The sequence below is a fragment of the Orcinus orca genome, chromosome 6 (assembly GCF_937001465.1).
Source record: "Orcinus orca chromosome 6, mOrcOrc1.1, whole genome shotgun sequence".
Classification (NCBI taxonomy): domain Eukaryota; kingdom Metazoa; phylum Chordata; class Mammalia; order Artiodactyla; family Delphinidae; genus Orcinus; species Orcinus orca.
The window spans coordinates 84023792-84041341 of NC_064564.1; the positions used below are offsets into that span (position 1 = coordinate 84023792).

General features: G+C 53.0%; 2 protein-coding genes across 8 annotated transcripts; one reads left to right on the forward strand and one right to left on the reverse strand.

Moving 5' to 3' along the window:
* Positions 1-1561: 1561 nt before the first annotated feature.
* CA9 (carbonic anhydrase 9) lies at positions 1562-8583 on the forward strand. Of its 3 annotated transcripts, XM_033431078.2 has the most exons (11): positions 1562-3116; positions 3962-3991; positions 4232-4402; positions 4536-4678; positions 4760-4852; positions 5916-5982; positions 6825-6982; positions 7190-7334; positions 7465-7491; positions 7938-8019; positions 8151-8577. In XM_033431078.2, exons 1-11 carry the CDS (start codon positions 2507-2509, stop codon positions 8215-8217), a joined length of 1593 nt encoding a protein of 530 aa, XP_033286969.1. In that variant the 5' UTR covers positions 1562-2506; the 3' UTR covers positions 8218-8577. The 3 variants fall into 3 exon arrangements, with proteins under 3 accessions (XP_033286969.1, XP_033286967.1, XP_033286968.1); XM_033431076.2 differs by having other exon boundaries at positions 2507-3116; positions 7938-8583; XM_033431077.2 differs by lacking the exon at positions 4760-4852 and having other exon boundaries at positions 2507-3116; positions 7938-8583.
* Positions 8584-9311: 728 nt separating this feature from the next.
* Positions 9312-17064, reverse strand: TPM2 (tropomyosin 2). 5 transcript variants are annotated; one of them, XM_004271407.4, is made up of 9 exons: positions 16710-17064; positions 16147-16272; positions 12926-13059; positions 12710-12827; positions 12542-12612; positions 12327-12402; positions 11764-11826; positions 11536-11605; positions 9312-9455 (listed from the first exon to the last, which is right to left on the reverse strand). In XM_004271407.4, the coding sequence occupies exons 1-9, from the start codon at positions 16821-16823 to the stop codon at positions 9373-9375; spliced, it is 855 nt and encodes a 284-aa protein (XP_004271455.1). In that variant the 5' UTR covers positions 16824-17064; the 3' UTR covers positions 9312-9372. The 5 variants fall into 5 exon arrangements, with proteins under 5 accessions (XP_004271455.1, XP_004271457.1, XP_004271458.1 ...); XM_004271409.4 differs by lacking the exon at positions 12327-12402 and adding an exon at positions 12007-12082 and having other exon boundaries at positions 16710-17017; XM_004271410.4 differs by having other exon boundaries at positions 9312-10566; positions 16710-17008.
* Between the last annotated feature and the right edge of the window lie 486 nt (positions 17065-17550).

Genomic DNA, 17550 nt, shown 5'->3' on the forward strand with positions numbered 1-17550 from the left:
ATTGGATGCTAGACAAGGTTGTTAGTGAGGGCAAAGAACTGTGGTGGTTCAGAGGCACCAGAAATCTCTTCCTGTGGTGTAAAGTTGGTCAAGCAAGACCTCCTAGAAGAGATGGCCTTTGAGCTGAGTCTTTTTTTTTATTATTTAGTTTTTATTTTATCTTAGAGTATAGTTGAGTTACAGTGTTGTGTTAGTTTCAGGTGTACAGCAAAGTGACTCAGTTATACATATACATATATCCATTCTTTTTCAGATTCTTTTCCCATATAGGGTATTACAGAATATTGAGTAGAGTTCCCTGTGCTATATAGTAGGTCCTTGTTGGTTATCTATTTTATATATAGTAGTGTGTATAGGTTAATCCCAAACTCCTAATTTACCCCTCCCCTCCACCTTCCCCTTTGTAACCATAAATTTGTTTTCTAGTCTGTGAGTCTGTTTCTGTTTTGTAAATAAGTTCATTTGTATCATGTGTTTTTAGATTCCACATATAAGTGATATCATATGGTATTTGTCTTTCTCTGTCTGACTTACTTCACTTACTATGATAATCTCTAGGTCTATCCATGTTGCTGCAAATGGCATTATTTCATTCTTTTTTAATGGCTGAGTAACATTCCACTGTATATATGGACCACATCTTCTTTATCCATTCCTCTGTCGATGGACATTTAGGTTGCTTCCATGTCTTGGCTATTGTAAATAGTGCTGCAATGAACATTGGGGTGCATGTGTCTTTTCAAATTATGGTTTTCTCCAGATATATGCCCAGGAGTGGGATTGCTGGATCATTTAGTAGTTCTACTTTTAGTTTTCTAAGGAACCTCCATACTGTTCTCCATAGTGGTTGTATGAACTGAGTTTTGAATAATAGAAGGGATTTAGACAGAGGAGATAGTAAAGCTGTTTAACATGTTAGTGGGTGCATTCGTGCACAACTACTGACCTACCAGAGTGGCAACTGGTTGGGGCATTCAAGTGGGGTCCTGGAGCCCCTGCTGTGTCAAGCATTACTTCTTTAGTGAGTTCATAAGGTCAGGACAGTCCCTAGGGAGGAGTGGGGTAGCAGGAGCACCCTGGAGTTAGGGACTAGTTACAAACCAGATTATAAATATTTCAATATATTTAATTACCTATACAACCATACTGGTGTCTGTACCTACTGAATGTTAGCCCCAGATAAGGATCTCCTGAGATGGCCTTACTCTCTTCTGGTTTGTTGAAGCCATAGGGGCCTTATTAGAATGTGAGCTGTAGAACAGCAGAGGCATCCCTAGGGTCTAGAACAGTGCCTGGAGGACTAGAGGAAGCTTACCAAATGTTAAGTGAATAGGCAGACTGGGAATCCCAGCCCATTGTTGGGGTCCTCTCACTATTCATCTCCTTGCACCCACTTTCCCCCTCCAATTCGTACTCCACACTACCCTTCAACATAACCTAGAATGAGATTTGGATTCTGTCATTCTTCTGCTCAAAGTATTTGGTGCCTCCCTTTTGCCCAGAATGCCATTTTCCCCATTTTTTTTTTTTTTTTTGGTGGTACGCGGGCCTCTCACTGTCGTGGCACAGGCTCCGGACACGCAGGCTCAGCGGCCATGGCTCACGGGCCCAGCCGGATCGGGGCACGAACCCGTGTCCCCTGCATCGGCAGGCAGACTCTCAACCACTGTGCCACCAGGGAAGCCCCTCCCCCATTCTTTTTTAAACCAATTGAACTGCTACTTCTTTAAGCCCTGATCAAATTTTGCCTACTTCTGTATTACTTTCTGAGGCAGAATTCATCTCTCTCCCCCAAATATTATGATGATTTTTGCCCTCACTCAAAAGACAGCAAGCTCCTCGGGATAGGGACTGCGTCTTATTCATTTCCATACATCTAGTCTATTAGCCCAATGCCTGACATATGGTAGATGCTAAATAAATAGAAGAGTGAAAGGCATTCCCAGCAGTGAGAACTAAATGAACAAAGGTGGTCAAAGGTTTGGGTAAAAAATGAATAGTTTAATTTGGCTAGGGTATGAGGGAGAGTAGTAGGAGAAAAGATGGAAAAGTCTCTTTGGTAGTATTTTGAGGGGACTTGGAAGTCAACTAGAGGGAGAAGATGTGCAGATAGAAGATACTTTGGTAGAGTGTGGAAAGCCAATGGAGGTTTTTGAGCAAAGGTGTAATATGATGAATAATACATTTAGTTTAAACCTATCAGACTCTCTAATAAATATATACAGTTTTCCATTCATACTCAAATTCGCCTCCCACCTACTCATCCATCCACCCTCCCACCCCCAGACTCCCCCCACAGCTTGCCCTACCCCTTCACCTGCTCCCTGGCTGGGCCAGGGATGTATATGTGGGCTGCTTCCCCTCTCAGCCAGAGGACGTGGGGTCCCCAGCTGCCTGGGACTGGGAAGCAGGCCAGGGTTAGCTGAGGTTGGCTGGCGAGCAGCCAGGCGGTGCCAGGGAGAACCTGTATAGTGCCAGGTGGTGCCTTGGGTTCCAAGCTGAGCCCATGACCCTGATAACCTTCTACCTGCGCACATACCTGCCGCTCACTCCACCCCATGCCCAACTTTGCTATCAGGGAGGGGGCACAGGGCCAGACAGACCTGCAGGGCTTTGGCTCCATCTCTACAAAAGGGCCTTCTGTGAGCCAGTCTGCTCCCCTCCAGGCTTGCTCCTCCCCCATCCAGCTCCTGTTTCTGATGCACGTACAGACCGTACACACCGTGTCCCAGGACACCCCACAGTCAGCCGCATGGCTCCCCTGTGCCCCAGCCCCTGGCTCCCTCTGTGGATCCCGGCCCCTGCCCCAGGCCCCGCTGTGCAGTTGCTGTTATTACTGCTCCTCCTGGTGCCTGCCCATCCCCAGAGCCTGCTCTGGATGCAGGGGGCTCCCACCACAGGAGGAGATTCATCTGGGGAAGACGATCCACTGCGTGAGGAGGACCTGCCCAGTGAAGAGGATATACCTGGAGAGGAGGACCCACCTGGCAAGTTGGATCCACCTGGAATGAAGACTGAAGCAGAAGAGGATTCTCTGAAGATAGAGGATCTACCTACTGTTGAGACTCCCAGGGATACTCAAGGCCCCCAGAATAATGCCCACAGAGACAAAAAAGGTAAGTGGTCATCAGCTCTGCAAATCTAGGCTCCAGGAGGTTGATGCTTCCCCTCATTAAACCCCAACCCAGGTAGGGATTATTCAGGGAAGGAGAGGAGCCTGTACTCTGATGGTAGTTTTTCCCAACCCCAGGGGCTCCCATGCCACTAGCCCTTTACCCCCTTTCAGAGCTAGATGGGGAGACAAAAAGGGGCACAGATGGAGAGAGGTAAGCAGGAAGAGACGGGAAAGAAGAAAGGGGGAGGCTGGAGAGGAGAAAGATAGGAATGTGGAGAGAAAACAAAGGTGGAGAGAAGTAAGATTATGAGGGGAGAGAAGAGGAAGGACGGGGGTGTACCAGAGGAAGAGCAGGAAGGGCTTGTAGAAATCACCTCATCTTCAGCCTACAGATGAGGAAACGGAGACCTAGGACTAAGGAAACAGCAGGTAGGAGAACCTGGTATCTTGACTCTCAAGCCAGGAACTTTGGAAAACGAGCTGGAGACCAGAAAGGGAACAGGATGAGTGGGGAGGAGGGATGAATAAGGGAGAAAAAGGTCTACTGATTTGGGCCTGGGAACTGAGGCCTCCACCCATTTTAGAGACCCTGAGACAGTGGTCGCAAACTGGTATCTCCGGGGCCAGCAGGATCTTTGTGTGGCCCGCCAAGCTGTGGCGTTTTACTTGGCTGCCATCTATAGTGCTTTACACCTGGCCTGCTTCAGGCATTTCTGTTACCTGCTATGCTTCTGTAAGACATCTGAATTTGTGAACCTCTGCTAGTGAAGGAGACCCACCTCCTTTTGGCCGCTGGGGAGGGACTGGGCTCAAAGATCAGCTTCTTCATTCTTCTCATTTATGCAGGGGATGACCACAGTCATTGGCGTTATGGAGGTGAGACACCCACCCCCTGCACAGACCCAATGTGGGCACCCAGCTCTGCTAGTGCCTGCACCCCCCGCATCCGCGTCTGCCAGTCCCTGACACCACCCGCTGCCTCTCTCCCTCCACATCCCTTATTTCTATCTCCTGTCTGGATGCCTCCTGACTCGACCCCATCACTTTTTCTACTCAGCTTCCCTAAAAGTTCCTGATCTTGTCATCAAACTTCCTGTACATACTCTCCCACTCCAGGCGCTCCGCCATGGCCCCAGGTGTCCCCCGCCTGCGCTGGCCGTTTTCAGTCCCCGGTAGATATCCGTCCAGAACTCACCGCGTTTTGCCCAGCCCTGCGACCCCTGGAACTCCTTGGCTTTGAGCTCCCGCCACAACCAGAACTGCGCCTGCGCAACAATGGCCACACCGGTGAGGCGGTCTCGGGGCGGAGCCTCGGGGAAGGGGCGGAGGCTAGCTGGGGATGAGGGACTGTCCCTGGGAGTTAGGCTCGCGCTCTGCGGAGAGAGGGGCGGGCCCGGCTCACCTGCCTCTCACCACGCAGTGCAGCTGAGTCTGCCTCCCGGGCTGGAGATGGCCCTAGGTCCCGGGCAGGAGTACCGGGCCCTGCAGTTGCATCTGCACTGGGGGGCTGCGGGTCGCCCGGGCTCGGAGCACACGGTTGGCGGTCACCGTTTCCCTGCCGAGGTGAGCGCGCAGCTGTCCGCGGAGGGTCGAAGTGGGGCGCGGGGTAGGGGATCTCGCCCACTCCTACCGTGTCCTCTCCAGATCCATGTGGTTCACCTCAGCACTGCATTTGCCAAAGCTGACGAGGCCTTGGGGCGCCCGGGGGGCTTGGCCGTGCTGGCTGCCTTTCTGCAGGTACCAGCCCTGGACACCCCTACCCCTGCTTCCCCAGCCCTCGGGCTCAGAGTATCTTGCCCCAGAGACCCACCCCCACCCCGCACCTGGCTATCATCTTCATTTACTCATTAGTTCTTTCATTAACACCCACTGTGAGCTGGGCTCCAACAAAAGGTTCCGAAACTGTGGATCCTTGTCTCCCCACAGCCAGTGAGGGAGGCTGACAGGATAGACATATACACAGGACGCAGAGTCAACAAGGTAGTCAGGGAAGTCCTCACAGAGGAGGTGAAACTTGAAGCCTTCACTAGTGGGAAAGAAAAGGAGATATTCCATGCAGAGCGAACGGTACATGTAAAGACTCAGAATATGGCCCATTCGGGGAATGGCAGATGCAGTAGAATGGACATAAGGAAGAGTCATTTGTCTAATACTCTTATAACCCATAATTTCCCCTTTGCAAAATGCCATATTGTCTAGAGAAGCATTTAGTGACCTCTTTGGACCTGTACTGATCAGGAGTACATACACAATGATTAGAGGAGGCTAGTAGGTTGGAGGGATGGTGAGACACCTGTGGATGGTGAAACACCTGTTAGGCTCACTCCCTCCCTGACTCATGATCGCCAGCCTCACAGCGCAAAGCTCAGAGAAGCACCTTGGAAATAGCATGTCCTGGCTCCAAAACTCAAACACATGAATTATTAAGGTGAATGCAGAGCTAACATGAATACAAAGTTTATTGGGGTTTCCTGTGGTGGGGACATAGAATGGGTGTGGAGTTAATGATGAGTGAGATTGGAAAAGTAAGTAGAGCCCATCATTGAGAACCTTGTATCCTAGTAAAGTGACCCACCATCCTCCTCTTCCTCCAATTTGCCATTGAAAACTAGTCTGCCTAGTTACGTCAGTTTGCAAAGTAGGAGTATATTGACCTTGAATAATAATACATGAGATATTGTGTTCCCCCAGCGTTCTCAGAGCTGGGAACTGGGGGAGGACTATGGGAACCCACCTCACCTTCAGGCCTCCAGCCATAACCCTAAATACATGTATGAATCTATCTTGCATTATCATCTAGGAAGGCCCCGAAGAAAACAGCGCCTACGAGCAGTTGCTGTCACATTTGGGAGAAATCGCTGAGGAAGGTCAGTTTGTTGGTTTGGCCACTACCCTTGATACCCTTGCTCATAAAGAACCGCCCTTGGGGAGCCTCAGGTCTGAGGATGGAGAAGGGCTCCCTCCCACACAGAGGGGTTGAAATGTGAACTGGCCTACTGTGACCTTGATAATAACTATGAAGCTGAACACAGGCAAACAGACAAAGGCAAACTGCTGGCTACAGGCTTTATGTTTAAAAACCAAACAGAAACTAAGACAAAAACCAAATAAGACCAAAAAAATAGTGTTTGGAACTTTCAGGGGTTGAGTCTGGTTGAGTCTAAAATTTTTCTGAGAGATGTCTATTACTCCTTCATAAGCATCAAATATTTTAAATTTGTTAATACTTTTGTTGGAAATCTTTCTTTCCTTCTCAGTCACTCTAGGTCATTTTAAACTTCACTTGCCCAACTGGACCTTAAGTTTTGCTAAACTAGAGAGAACTGTGTTTTTTGAGTTTTGTGTGTTTTTAAAGTTATAGGTATTTATTTACAAGTTATTCAACGCATTTTCTCTTTTGATTTACTCTGGGCTTAAATCTGCATTCCAGCGTGTTATCACAGTGTGCAAACTAAGAGTGAAGACTCAGAGGGAGGGCCAGGGGAGCAATTCTCTCACTCTGTGCGCCCCAAAGCCTTTTACTACCTCCTGAGTCATGTCTTGCACTGAGTTATGGGAAGGGACACACTCAGTGAAGAAGTGGTTTCTGGGAGTTGAGTCAGCTTGGCTTCTGGGAGATAAAAATGTATTCCTGTACCCCAAAGCTTTGTTGTGTGTATGGCCGGGGGGGTCAATCTATGTGGGACTCCAGCACAGGTCCTCTCCACAGACTCTGAGACTTGGGTCCCAGGACTGGATGTATCTGCACTGCTGCCCTCTGACCTCAGCCGCTACTTCCGATATGAGGGGTCTCTCACCACACCCCCCTGTGCCCAGGGAGTCATCTGGACTGTGTTCAACCAGACAGTAAAGCTGAGTGCTAAGCAGGTGGGGCTGGGGTGTGGTGGTGACATAGGGGATGAGGGGGAAAGGGTTGTAGGTGGAGGTGAGAAAGAGGAGGCATAAAGAGATGAAGTGGCCGTGTTGGGGATGAGGGAGACGTGGACAGTGGGTCCCTGAGGTGCTGGCTGTAAGCCTGTGACCCTTTTGCTTCTGTGTCATGAGCCCACCCCCACTGTCTGCTGACCTCCCTAGCTCCATGCCCTCTCTGACTCCCTGTGGGGACCTGATGACTCTCGGCTACAGCTGAACTTCCGAGCTACACAGCCTTTGAATGGGCGAATAATTGAGGCCTCCTTCCCTGCTGGAGTGGACAGCAGCCCTGGGACCGTTGAGCCAGGTGCAGCTTTGTCTACTGATGCCATGCCCCCTGCCCCCAGCCACAGGTCCCTCATCCTCCCCATGTGTCCTCATTTGTCTGTCACTGGTGATCACCACCCCTGGCTCTAATGTCTCCTTTTTCTCCTCAGTCCACCTGAATTCCTGTCTCGCTGCTGGTGAGTCTGTGCCCCTCCTCTGGTTCCTGAGGCTGGGGGCATCCCTTGGCACCATCCAGCCTCAGGGGCTAGTCAGGACCACTACTGCTACCTCTCCATTTCTGCAGAGCACACTCCAACCCCAATAGGATAGCGTCAGATCAAGGCAGGGGGGTTCCCCTGTTGTCCCCAGTGCAAGAGTTGGTCAGAATGAAGCTCCAGAAATCTCCTTGCATCCTCCTTCCCAAACAACCTCTTTCGTTTTGTTTTTAGAGAGGAAAAAAGTGCTCATCTTACCCCTTCTTGTGTATCCACCCCCATCCCTTTGCTGGCCTCTGCTGGATTCGGAGATGCTGGGGGCAGCTGGAGAATTTGGGGCAGGGGTGGGGTTCAGGTGGAAGAGGCTCTGAGGGAACCTACAGACTCCTCTTCACTCCCTGAGGCAGTCTCTCTCCTCCTCCCTCCAGGAGACATCCTGGCCCTGGTTTTTGGCCTTCTCTTTGCGGTTACCAGCATCGCCTTCCTTGTGCAAATGAGAAGGCAGCAAAGGTATTTTACTAACCCTCTCCCTCAGGCCCAGCCCCTGCTGCCCAAGTGGAGTCCAGAACAGCTTCATGCAAATTGCATGCAAATGAGCTCATCCTTGGTGAGATTTCTGATTAGGGTTCCCTGTTGTGTAGACACCCAAGTGGGACCAAAGGAAGTGTCAGGTACCACCCGGCAGAGGTCACGGAGACTGTTGCTTAGAGGCCTGCAACTTGGAGAATGTGCAGAGAAGCTGGCCAGAGGAATCTGAGGGGGAGCTGGAGACTTTGTCCTGCCCATTACACTACTTCCTTTTAAGCCTCCAAAGATATATTTTTTAAATAAATATTTCTAATAAAGTCTGTGGAAGGCGTATCCTTGTTCCCCAAATCAACAGGATGGTGTGTTCATTTCCTATTGCTGCTGTAACAAATTACCACAGACAGTGGTAACGGAAATTTATCCTCTTAAGAGTTCTAGAGGTCAGATGTTCAAAATGAATCTTCTGGGCTAAAGTCAAGGTGTTGGCAGGGCTGGTTCCTTCTGGACACTCCTGAGGAGAGGATATTTTCTTGCCTTTTTCAGCTTCTAGAAGCCAAGCATTCCTTGGCTTGTGGCCCCTTCCTTGCATCACTCCAATCTCTTGCTTCCATTGTCACATCTCCTACAACTGCTTTTAACCTTCTTGCCACCCTCTTATAAGGACCCTTGCGATTATGTTGGGCCTACCCAGTTAACCTAGGATAACCTCCCCATCTCAAAATCCTTAGCTTAACTAAAGTCCCCTTCCCATGTAAGGTAACATTTCACAGGATTAGGGTATGGACATCTTTGGTGGGGGGACATGATTCTGCCTCATGTAGATGTTATCAGGAAGCAGGGAGAAATGACCGATATTGTTGGAATGACTGTGTGTGTGTGTGTGTGTGGACAAGCTCGGTCTTTAGGCTTAAAATCACACTGAGGCTTTTGGGTTTTCACCCTGCTCAAGTAAAACCTATGTAGCTTTGCAGTTTTGCCTTCCAGTCGTGCTGCCCGGCCCAGCCACTTGCTGGAATGGGGCAGTGCCGCTGAGAGCAGCTCCTTTGCTCTGTGGGGAGTAAGGGCCAGATGTTCCCCCAGCCCTGCCAGGCTTCTCTGCTTCACACAGCCTGTTCACAACCCCTCCTCAGTGAGCCCAGTGCCCCACCCCTCTGGCTCACTCAGGGGTCCTTCCAACTCCACTCTTCCCCTGGGGCATCCTCTCTACCTTCTCCACTTTGGAAAACCACCACCACCATCCCCAACACCCAAGAAAGGCTTAAAGGGCCCCGTGATACTGGTAACATCAGTTTTATTCAGTGGCAACTACAGCCTGGCTGGGGGCAGGGCCAGCCCTCACAGGTTGTTGAGCTCCAGCAGGGTCTGGTCGAGGGTCTGGTGGATCTCCACGTTCTCCTCCTTGGCACTGGCCAAGGTCTCTGTGGGGGGAAGCAACCCGTGAGGTTGGTGGGGGAGAAACATGGGGAGGCATGGACAGGGGATGTGACAAATAGACACGGAGTGGGTTGGAGGCACAGGAAGACCCAAACATTCAGGGATCTGAGGACCCTGTGGGTGGGACAAATGGATGGACTGAACAAGTCAGACAGGGATGCCTCACTCAAGGCTCTGGGGCCGTGGAGGTGGGATGGGAAGGCCTGAGTCATAAACTAATTTACCCTCCTTCTTTAAAAGGTTGAAGAGAGTTGGAAGCAGGAGGAAAGACAAAGACTGAGCCAGGAAAGGGAATGTCAGACAGACAGACAGACAGACTTGAGGCAGAAAACAGACCTGCAGGGAAAGCCCCATGGTGCTGCCATCCAGTGTCTCTCCAAACTTCATCCCAGACCATTCACAACCTTCTCACCCCTCCCCTGCACCTCACCATTCCACTTCCCTTCCAGTCATTCTTTTAGATCCTGGAATCACAGCTTGAATGCTCCAAGGGCAGTGACATGCCTGGGTCTGTAGAAGGGCGTGTGTCTCAGAGGCACCAGAGGGCCCGTGGTTGACTGACGTGGTCATATGTGCCCACATGCAGCAGTGAGAGTCATGCAGAGAGGGTTCCGGTGTGGGCCACAGTGGTTTGTGGGTGAGATCAGTAGGGGAGGGGTGGGTCACAAGATCGGGGGTGCCCGTAGGAGCCAGGGTCTCAGCAGTGAACCAGTGCTCTGTGGGGGTGATGGAAGTGCTCTCTGGAGGGCAGGAAAACAGCATGGAGACCAAGTTGAGTTTATTAAGCAGCAGAGAGCGGGAGAGGCTGGCGGGTAGAGGGAGGAGTGGATGGATATAGAAGGATGAAGCAAATGTCAGGGTGGGCGGCAGCTGTGACGGGGGCTCTCCTAGGCTGCGTCCAGCCTGGCTGTGCAATGTTGGCAATTTCTGCTCCTCCTGCTTGCCCCCCTCCCCATTACAGAGAATGGAAAGGAGAAGAGAGAAGGGGCCGCGGGCTACACTGGTGAGAGGCTCAGAGGGAGGTGATGTCGTTGAGTGCGTTGTCCAGCTCCTCGCTGATGGCCTTGTACTTCATCTTCTGTGCATAGACTTCGTCTGGGGGGTCCAGGGGAGTGGGGCCAGGTGGGAGTATGGGGAGAGGGAATAGAGGGAAAGAGGAACAGAAGGAGAGAGGGTAATGGAAAGAGAGAACAAGAATCAGAGAGAGGTGGACGAAGATGGAGTGAGAGAGACAGGCCAGAGAACAGGCTGGACAGCTGTCAGGGCCCCCTCCTCCCCTCTCTGTACCCCTGTGTCTTTTGCTCTTTTCTGTACCCCAAACTGGTGCTTCCCCCCAGGAGCTCCTGCCTCCCCCAGGGGCCTGGGGGCACAATGCTTTGCATAAGCAGGAGTGCTTGCTTCAAGGGGAGGGCGCTCAAGCCAGAAAGTTCTAAAGTCCTAAAGTTGGAGAGAAAACTGAGGCTTGCCTGAGAAGGCTGGAAGCAAGAGAAGAGGGAGTTATGAAAGTGAAGTGAAAAGGAAAGACAGCTTTAGGCACAACGTTGTCGGTAACAGTGAGAAGCAGCTACCGACTAGCAAATGCCTGGATGCTTGTTTTCACCAAATCTAGCTTCAAAAAGTATTTTCCATTAATGTTATCATGAAAACCTAGATAGTAAACCAAATAGCTCTCTATTTAATGAAGAAGGTGCTGCACTTGGACACAGAATTGTCTAGATCCGTGCTACTCAGAGTGTGGTGTGAGGACCAGCAGCATCTGCATTACCCGGGAGCTCGTTAGACACAGATTCAGCCCAAAGTCAGCAGTCGCTTCAGAGCAGCACCCAGGAATCTGTGTTTTAAAAACCCTGAGGGGATTTCCATGCTCGCTCAAGCTCGAGCAGCACTGGAGGTGACGGGGCTACATCTACTTGGATGGGAGGCACAGACCGCCAGAGTCTGTGGAGTCCTAGGTGGTCCAACCCTAATTTACCACTGGCAAGTATCATGGGCTGGGAAGATAAGTCATGGGGAATATGGACCTATTTTAAAAGGTTCAGGGGTACAGAGGAATATCCCTTTTACCTTCCAGGTCATCAATGGTTTTCTCCAACTTTGCCACCGACCTTTCGGCAAACTCTGCTCGGGTCTCAGCCTGGGCATAAAGGCAAGATGGGGAAAATGACAGGAGCTTAGGCCCTCCCAGACGCTATCAACTTTCTCTTCCGTCCCTGTCCCCAGATTCCCTGCCACAGGAGGTCTCTGGCGGGTACTGGGGGGCTTGAGGGGGATTTGGACTGGAAGGACTCTCACCTCCTTTAGCTTCTCCTCCAGCAGTTTGATCTCCTCTTCATATTTATCTTCTTTGGTGGAATACTTTTAGGGACAGACACATGCCATCAGTTCATCGCCTCCACAAGTCCTTCATTTCTCCACGGAGCCCCACAGGCTACTCCTGATTTTGTCTCCATCAAACATCCGGCCCTGCCCTGCCTGGGCCCATCGCCTCCCTCCCCTGAAGGACCCCATCCTCACTGCCCCTCTACCCCCCTCTACCTTGTCCGCTTGGGCTTCCAGGGATTTCAAGTTGTTGGTAACAATTTTCAGCTCCTCCTCTAGGTCCCCACATTTACTGCAGGGGGTGTGTGGCAGGGTGGGGTGTGAGGGCACAGTGGGGGAGACAGCGGAGATGGCACAGTGGGGGAGGGGTGGAGGAGAGAAGAGAAGAGCAAAGTTGTGAGAGTGACAGCAGGCAGAGTTTAGGAGCCCCAGGCCCTTCCCGGCCCCCAGCAGGTGAGAGAGAGCAGCCTGAGATGGAGGGGAAGGTGAGCCTAGAGAAGGTGCCATTGCCCAGAAAGGTCCAGAGAGGTGACTACCTCCTCCTCTGAGGCCGTCAGGGACTTGAGGGCCTGGTCCATGGTTCGCAGTTCCTCCTCCAGCTGCCTGGCTCGGCTGGGGGCAGCACGTAGGGGTCAGAGGCAGGACCCGTCCCTGTGATCCCACGCCTGGGAAACTGCCTCCCCACTGTGCAGAGTGCCCCAGAGCCATGGGCTCAAGCCGAGTTTCACTTGCCGCCCTGTGGTGTCCTCACCTCTCAGCCACCTCAGCTCTCTCTTCTGAGCGCTCCAGCTCTCCTTCCAGGATCACTAGCTTCCTGGCCACCTGTGGGGATGGGGAAGAGAGGAGGAGGAGATCCATGGTGAATGACTGGGGGTGTCTGGGACTCGGGAGTGAGAAGAAAGTGGGGCAGGGCTCTCACCTCCTCATATTTGCGGTCTGAATCCTCAGCGATGTGCTTGGCCTCCTTCAGCTGCATCTCCTGCAGCTCCATCTTTTCCTCATCCTTCATAGCTCGGTTTTCGATGACCTTCATTCCTCTGAGAGTCAGGGAGAGGAGTAGGGGTCGGGTTAGGACCAGCAGAGACAGGCTTCCAGCCCCCTCCCCAGCCCACCCTCTGAGGACCCCCCTGCCCACCTCTCACTCTCATCAGCTGCCTTCTCAGCCTCCTCCAGCTTTTGCAGGGCTGTAGCCAGGCGCTCCTGCGCCCGGTCCAACTCCTCCTCTACCAGCTGAATGCGGCGGTTCAGGGAGGCCACATCTGCCTCGGCCTGTGAGTCAAAGGTCAGAGGTCAGAGAGGCTTTGTCTGCCTTGAGGATCAGAGAGGCTTCAGAGGATGGTTAAGATTCTTGTCAGAACGAACCTAGGTTTCCTGACCTCCAGAATTTCAACCTATTTTTTTTTTCCCCCAAACCAACCATCTTCTGTGCAGACTCTGTGCTCCAGCCCAAAACATGCCCTCCTGGACAAGCTCCACTCCCCTGCTACAGGGCCTCTTCTAGCACGGTGCATAATCTCCAATGGTTATCTGCACACAGATCCCTCCATCCCTCCTGAGAGCCCTCCAACTGCTGGGACCAGGTCTGAGGCAGCCCTGACGACTCCTCAGCAGAGCCTGGCCCAGGCAAGGGGTGGGGAAGAATCAGGCCAACCAGACTGCAGTGCTGCTAAAAACCGCCAATCACAGAATCAAACTCTGTGATGTCACTCGCTGCCAGGCAGACCCCTAGCGGGAGGCTCCGGAAGCAAGCCAGGCCTATTTAGGACACCCTAGGCTGTACCAAGGGTACTCCCTGCCAATGCCCAAGGCAAGTGAGGTCGGTGCGAGGGCAGTGTGAGTGGCAGATCAGCCACTGATCCTGCAGTACAGAGGCAAAATCATGGTGGTTTTGGAGAACGTGCACAGAAACAGACGATACCTTGAGAAAGAGAGGACAGAGCAAGAAGGGCCCCAATAAAGGAAAATGAGAGAAGTAGTGCAACTTGGTGTTAAGAGCGTCAGCTCTGAGTGACACTGTTGTCTTTGAGCTACTTGTGTGACCTTGGGTAACTTATTTAGTCTCTCTAAGCCTCAGTTTCCTCCTTTTTAAATTGGAGTTGACAATAGCAGTTCCTACTTTGTAGGCTGTTCTGAGATAATGCAGTGCTTCTAATACTGGATTAATAACAGGATCATCTGGGAGGTGTATAAAAAATACCAGGTTCTCTAGCTCCATGCTGGAGCCACTGAACTGAGATCTCCAGGGCAGGGGCTTGGAAATCTTTCCATCTTTTTTTTTTTGTGGTATGTGGGCCTCTCACTGCCGTGGCCTCTCCCGTTGCGGAGCACAGGCTCCGAACGCACAGGCTCAGCGGCCATGGCTCACGGGCCCAGCCGCTCCACGGCATGTGAGATCTTCCGGGACCGGGGCACGAACCTGTGTCCCCTGCATCGGCAGGCGGACTCTCAACCACTGCGCCGCCAGGGAAGCCCTTTTTTCTTTTTTTCTTTTTAAAGCTTCCAAGGGATTCTGATGATAAGCAATCTTGGGAAATAGTAAAATAATATGCAGAAAGCACTTGAATATGTGCCTGCAGAGTCCACACCCCATAAACGTTAGGTTATCCCTTGTCTCTCCCTCAAGGACAAAACACAGAAACCGCGAGATTTAGGATTGGAAAGGAGAAAGGACCAGTGTAGGGGAAGAAGAGAGTGACAGGGAAGAGATGGGTGGCAGCACTGGGGGTAGAGGGAGTAGAAAGCAGGTCCTGAGTGATAGTGTAGGGCAGGGGAAACAACACCATATATAGAAAGTAGTTGCAGCTTATCCTCCAGGTGCTGAAGGCCACCTAGAGTGACAAGAGCCCATCCTGGGCACAGGGCCATATGACTTAATGTGGAAGGATTCTGGGACAGCACTGGGGTTGGTAAGAATGACTCTGGGGGACACTGGAGGTCTATTCTAGAGAGAGATGAGACTCTGCAAAAGGGAAACTCTTCATGGTAGTGGGGTGACAAATGACTCTGGAGAATCTGGGAAGTCCTGGGGCCCGCATCACAGGAATGACTTTTGCCATTTTCTGCTTCTCAAGTTCTTCCCAGTTACGGATGCTGCCCTCTAACTGCAGGACAGGCAGTGCTGTCCCCTCTGCACAAATGAGAAGCAAGAGAGAAAGGAGAAACTGAGGCACCGTGTAAGTTAAGTGCTGTGTTCAAGGTCACACAATAAGTTTGGGCACCGTTTCCTATCTTCTACTGGTGCTGCTGCCCTGCTTCCCCAGCTCTGTCCCTGTCTTCCCCTCCTCCCTCCAGCCCCCACCTAGCTCCTTGGGTTTCCAGTCCTTATTCCAGCTGCACTGGGCCTCAGTTATTTATAGAGTGTCAGATGCCCAGGGTCGTCTTCACTAGCAGCTGCAGGTCAGTTCCCTCCCAAGTGCCAGGGCTGGTGAAGAACCAAAACCGAAGGCTGGAGGTCAGAGAAACCAACCTTGGGGCTAGGGGGGGATGGGGAACAAGGATAATGGTCAATACGAACAGTAATGTCATCTCTGATCTCGGATGTTCAGACCGTGCGTATGCGAATCCCCCCATCCACCCAACCGCAGGCTCATCTTAAACTTAAGCCTGGGTGGAAGGCAAATGGGGAGCATGAGGCAGAGAAAGTACCATGTCCAAAGTCTGATGGCCGTTCTCCTACCTCGTGGGGCGAGGGGTTGGGAATGGCAGGAGGTGGAGAAGTCTGGTTAGCGGGTGGGGGGTGGGCAGAGGAATCTCCGAGTGAGCAGAACTTGCCAAGGTGGCTGCCGTGGCGTTTGTGGCTCTGTCCCTCTGCCCCGTGGCCTGGCATGGTCTCAAGGCCAAGAGCTTAATGAGGGTAAGTGAGGGACCGACAGAACCTGAGCTGGCGCCCCAGTGCACAGCAGGGCCGCTGGAGCCAGAAGTCAAGGCCAGGGAATTTCTAATGGCCCCCCCCGGGGGTGTAGCTCAAGTCAGCGCCCCTCTTTGAACTCCTCTCCCCTCCCCCTGCCCCGCACCCCGAAAAGGTAGCTGCAGGCTCCTTTCCATGTTCAGCTGGGGGATTAGTTGAGATGGATGGTAAATTCTTGTACCACCCACCCCCGCGGTGACTCATTGCTTGGTCACTGTACACGCTAAGAGCTGGAACCTAACGAAATTACAACACTGTGTCCTCTGGGGGAAGTGGGAAGTGGTTTTGATTTACCCACTGTCTTGGATTATTTGTGCCAGCTTTTGCCCTAGCCTGGGTTCCTGCGAGGAAACGGTTTCTGTCCTGGTGCTGAAGGTCCCCTCCATCCCCATGTCTGGGACCCCTCCCAGTGCACTAACTCTCACACCATCCCCCAGGTCCACACTCACATCGGTGGCTTTCTTCTCAGCCTGCTCCAGTTTCTCCTGGGCATCCTTCACTGATTCGGAATACTTTTCCACCTCGTCCTCCGTCCCTTTCAGCTTCTTCTGGAGGGCCTGCTGCTCCTCCTCCAGCTGGGAGAGAAAAGCCTCAGTCAGCCAGGCCTAGGCCCAGGCAGGAGGCAGTGGTGCGTGCGAGGGGGTACTAAGAGATATGTAGAGGCTGTCAGGGAGGAAGAAGGATAGCAGAGGAGGGACAGTGCAGCCAGGGGTGTTGTAGGGACCTGGCGGGAGGGGAGAGAGAGCTTCCGACCCCAAGGAGCAAGGGCCATCATGGCTCTGCAAGGGCAGGAGTGGAAAGGGGGGGACCGGGGCTCCCCAGGCTATGGTGGGTGAGATGAAGCGTGGCTCTGGCTAGGGCCCTGAGGGGTACCATGAAGGCCCAGCAGCCCTCACACTGGACAGTAGAGAGCCTTGGACAGCAGGTCAGAGGCTGGGGGGCACCGGGCAGGGCCTACCCCACCCGCATTGTGGGGTGACGGCAGGGGATGCACCGGGCCTGGGGCCCCCACCTGCTTGCAGCGGTCCTCAGCTTGCTTCTTGTCGGCCTCAGCCTGCTCAGCGCGGTCGATGGCATTCTCCTTGTCCAGCTTTAGCATCTGCATCTTCTTCTTGATGGCGTCCATGGTTGCGGTGGGAGACCGGCCGGCCGGCGGGCTGTGGGGTGGACCGGGCTGACTGGGCTGGCTGCGCGAAGTGGTTGCACGGGTGGCAGGCGAGGAGGACCAACCGGGACTGGGATGTCCCAGCCGCGCGGGCGCCTAAAAGGCAGGGAGGGACCGGGCGGAGCCGGGGGCCAGGACCCTCCCCCACCGCAGCCCAAACCTTGTAGGGGCAGAAGCGCTGCAGGGTCGGGGGGCGCGGCCACCCCCTGCGCCCACCCCCTCGGGGCTCCGCCTCTCCCCCCTCCCTTTCCCCACCAACCCCCCCCCCCACGGCCGTCTGAAGGGAAAGTAGATGGAGAGTCTGTCGAAAGAAAACACCGTAGCGTTGCAGAGGGGAGGGGACCCTGGGGCTGGGGGCTCCGCGCTTCTTCTGAGTGACAGCCCAGCCCAGTGGCAGCTGCGGCTGGGGGCCCTGGGGCTATTTCGGGGTTTGAGCTCACGGCAGCTGCCCGGGCGCAAGGACTGGAGTGTCCCCCCCATCAGCTGCAGCAGCCGCTGCACTTAATTTAGAAGTTTCCTGTAAATCCCCTCGGATTAAATGTCTCTTGGAAGGCGGGGCTCCTCCGCCTTTCGAGTGCCTCAGTTTACCCTGAGTCCCAGACTCTGGGTTTGCGTTACCGACGTGGCAGTGATAGCGGAGAGTCTCTCCAGGGACTTGGGGAAACTGAGTCAGGAGGGGAGCCCAGAG

What these genes read in the sequence shown, in the direction of transcription:
- CA9 (XM_033431076.2), top strand. Translation starts at nt 2,507, where the DNA reads ATGACCCTGATAACCTTCTACCTGCGCACATACCTGCCGCTCACTCCA. An exon ending in GTCACCGTTTCCCTGCCGAG is followed by an intron (nt 4,679 to 4,759) that starts GTGAGCGCGCAG and finishes TGTCCTCTCCAG; the next exon opens with ATCCATGTGGTTCACCTCAG. An exon ending in CCCTGGGACCGTTGAGCCAG is followed by an intron (nt 7,335 to 7,464) that starts GTGCAGCTTTGT and finishes TTTTCTCCTCAG; the next exon opens with TCCACCTGAATTCCTGTCTC.
- TPM2 (XM_004271407.4), bottom strand. Translation starts at nt 16,823, where the DNA reads ATGGACGCCATCAAGAAGAAGATGCAGATGCTAAAGCTGGACAAGGAG. An exon ending in CTGAGAAGAAAGCCACCGAT is followed by an intron (nt 13,060 to 16,146) that starts GTGAGTGTGGAC and finishes TTTGACTCACAG; the next exon opens with GCCGAGGCAGATGTGGCCTC. An exon ending in TGACGGCCTCAGAGGAGGAG is followed by an intron (nt 11,827 to 12,326) that starts GTAGTCACCTCT and finishes TGTCCCTAAAAG; the next exon opens with TATTCCACCAAAGAAGATAA.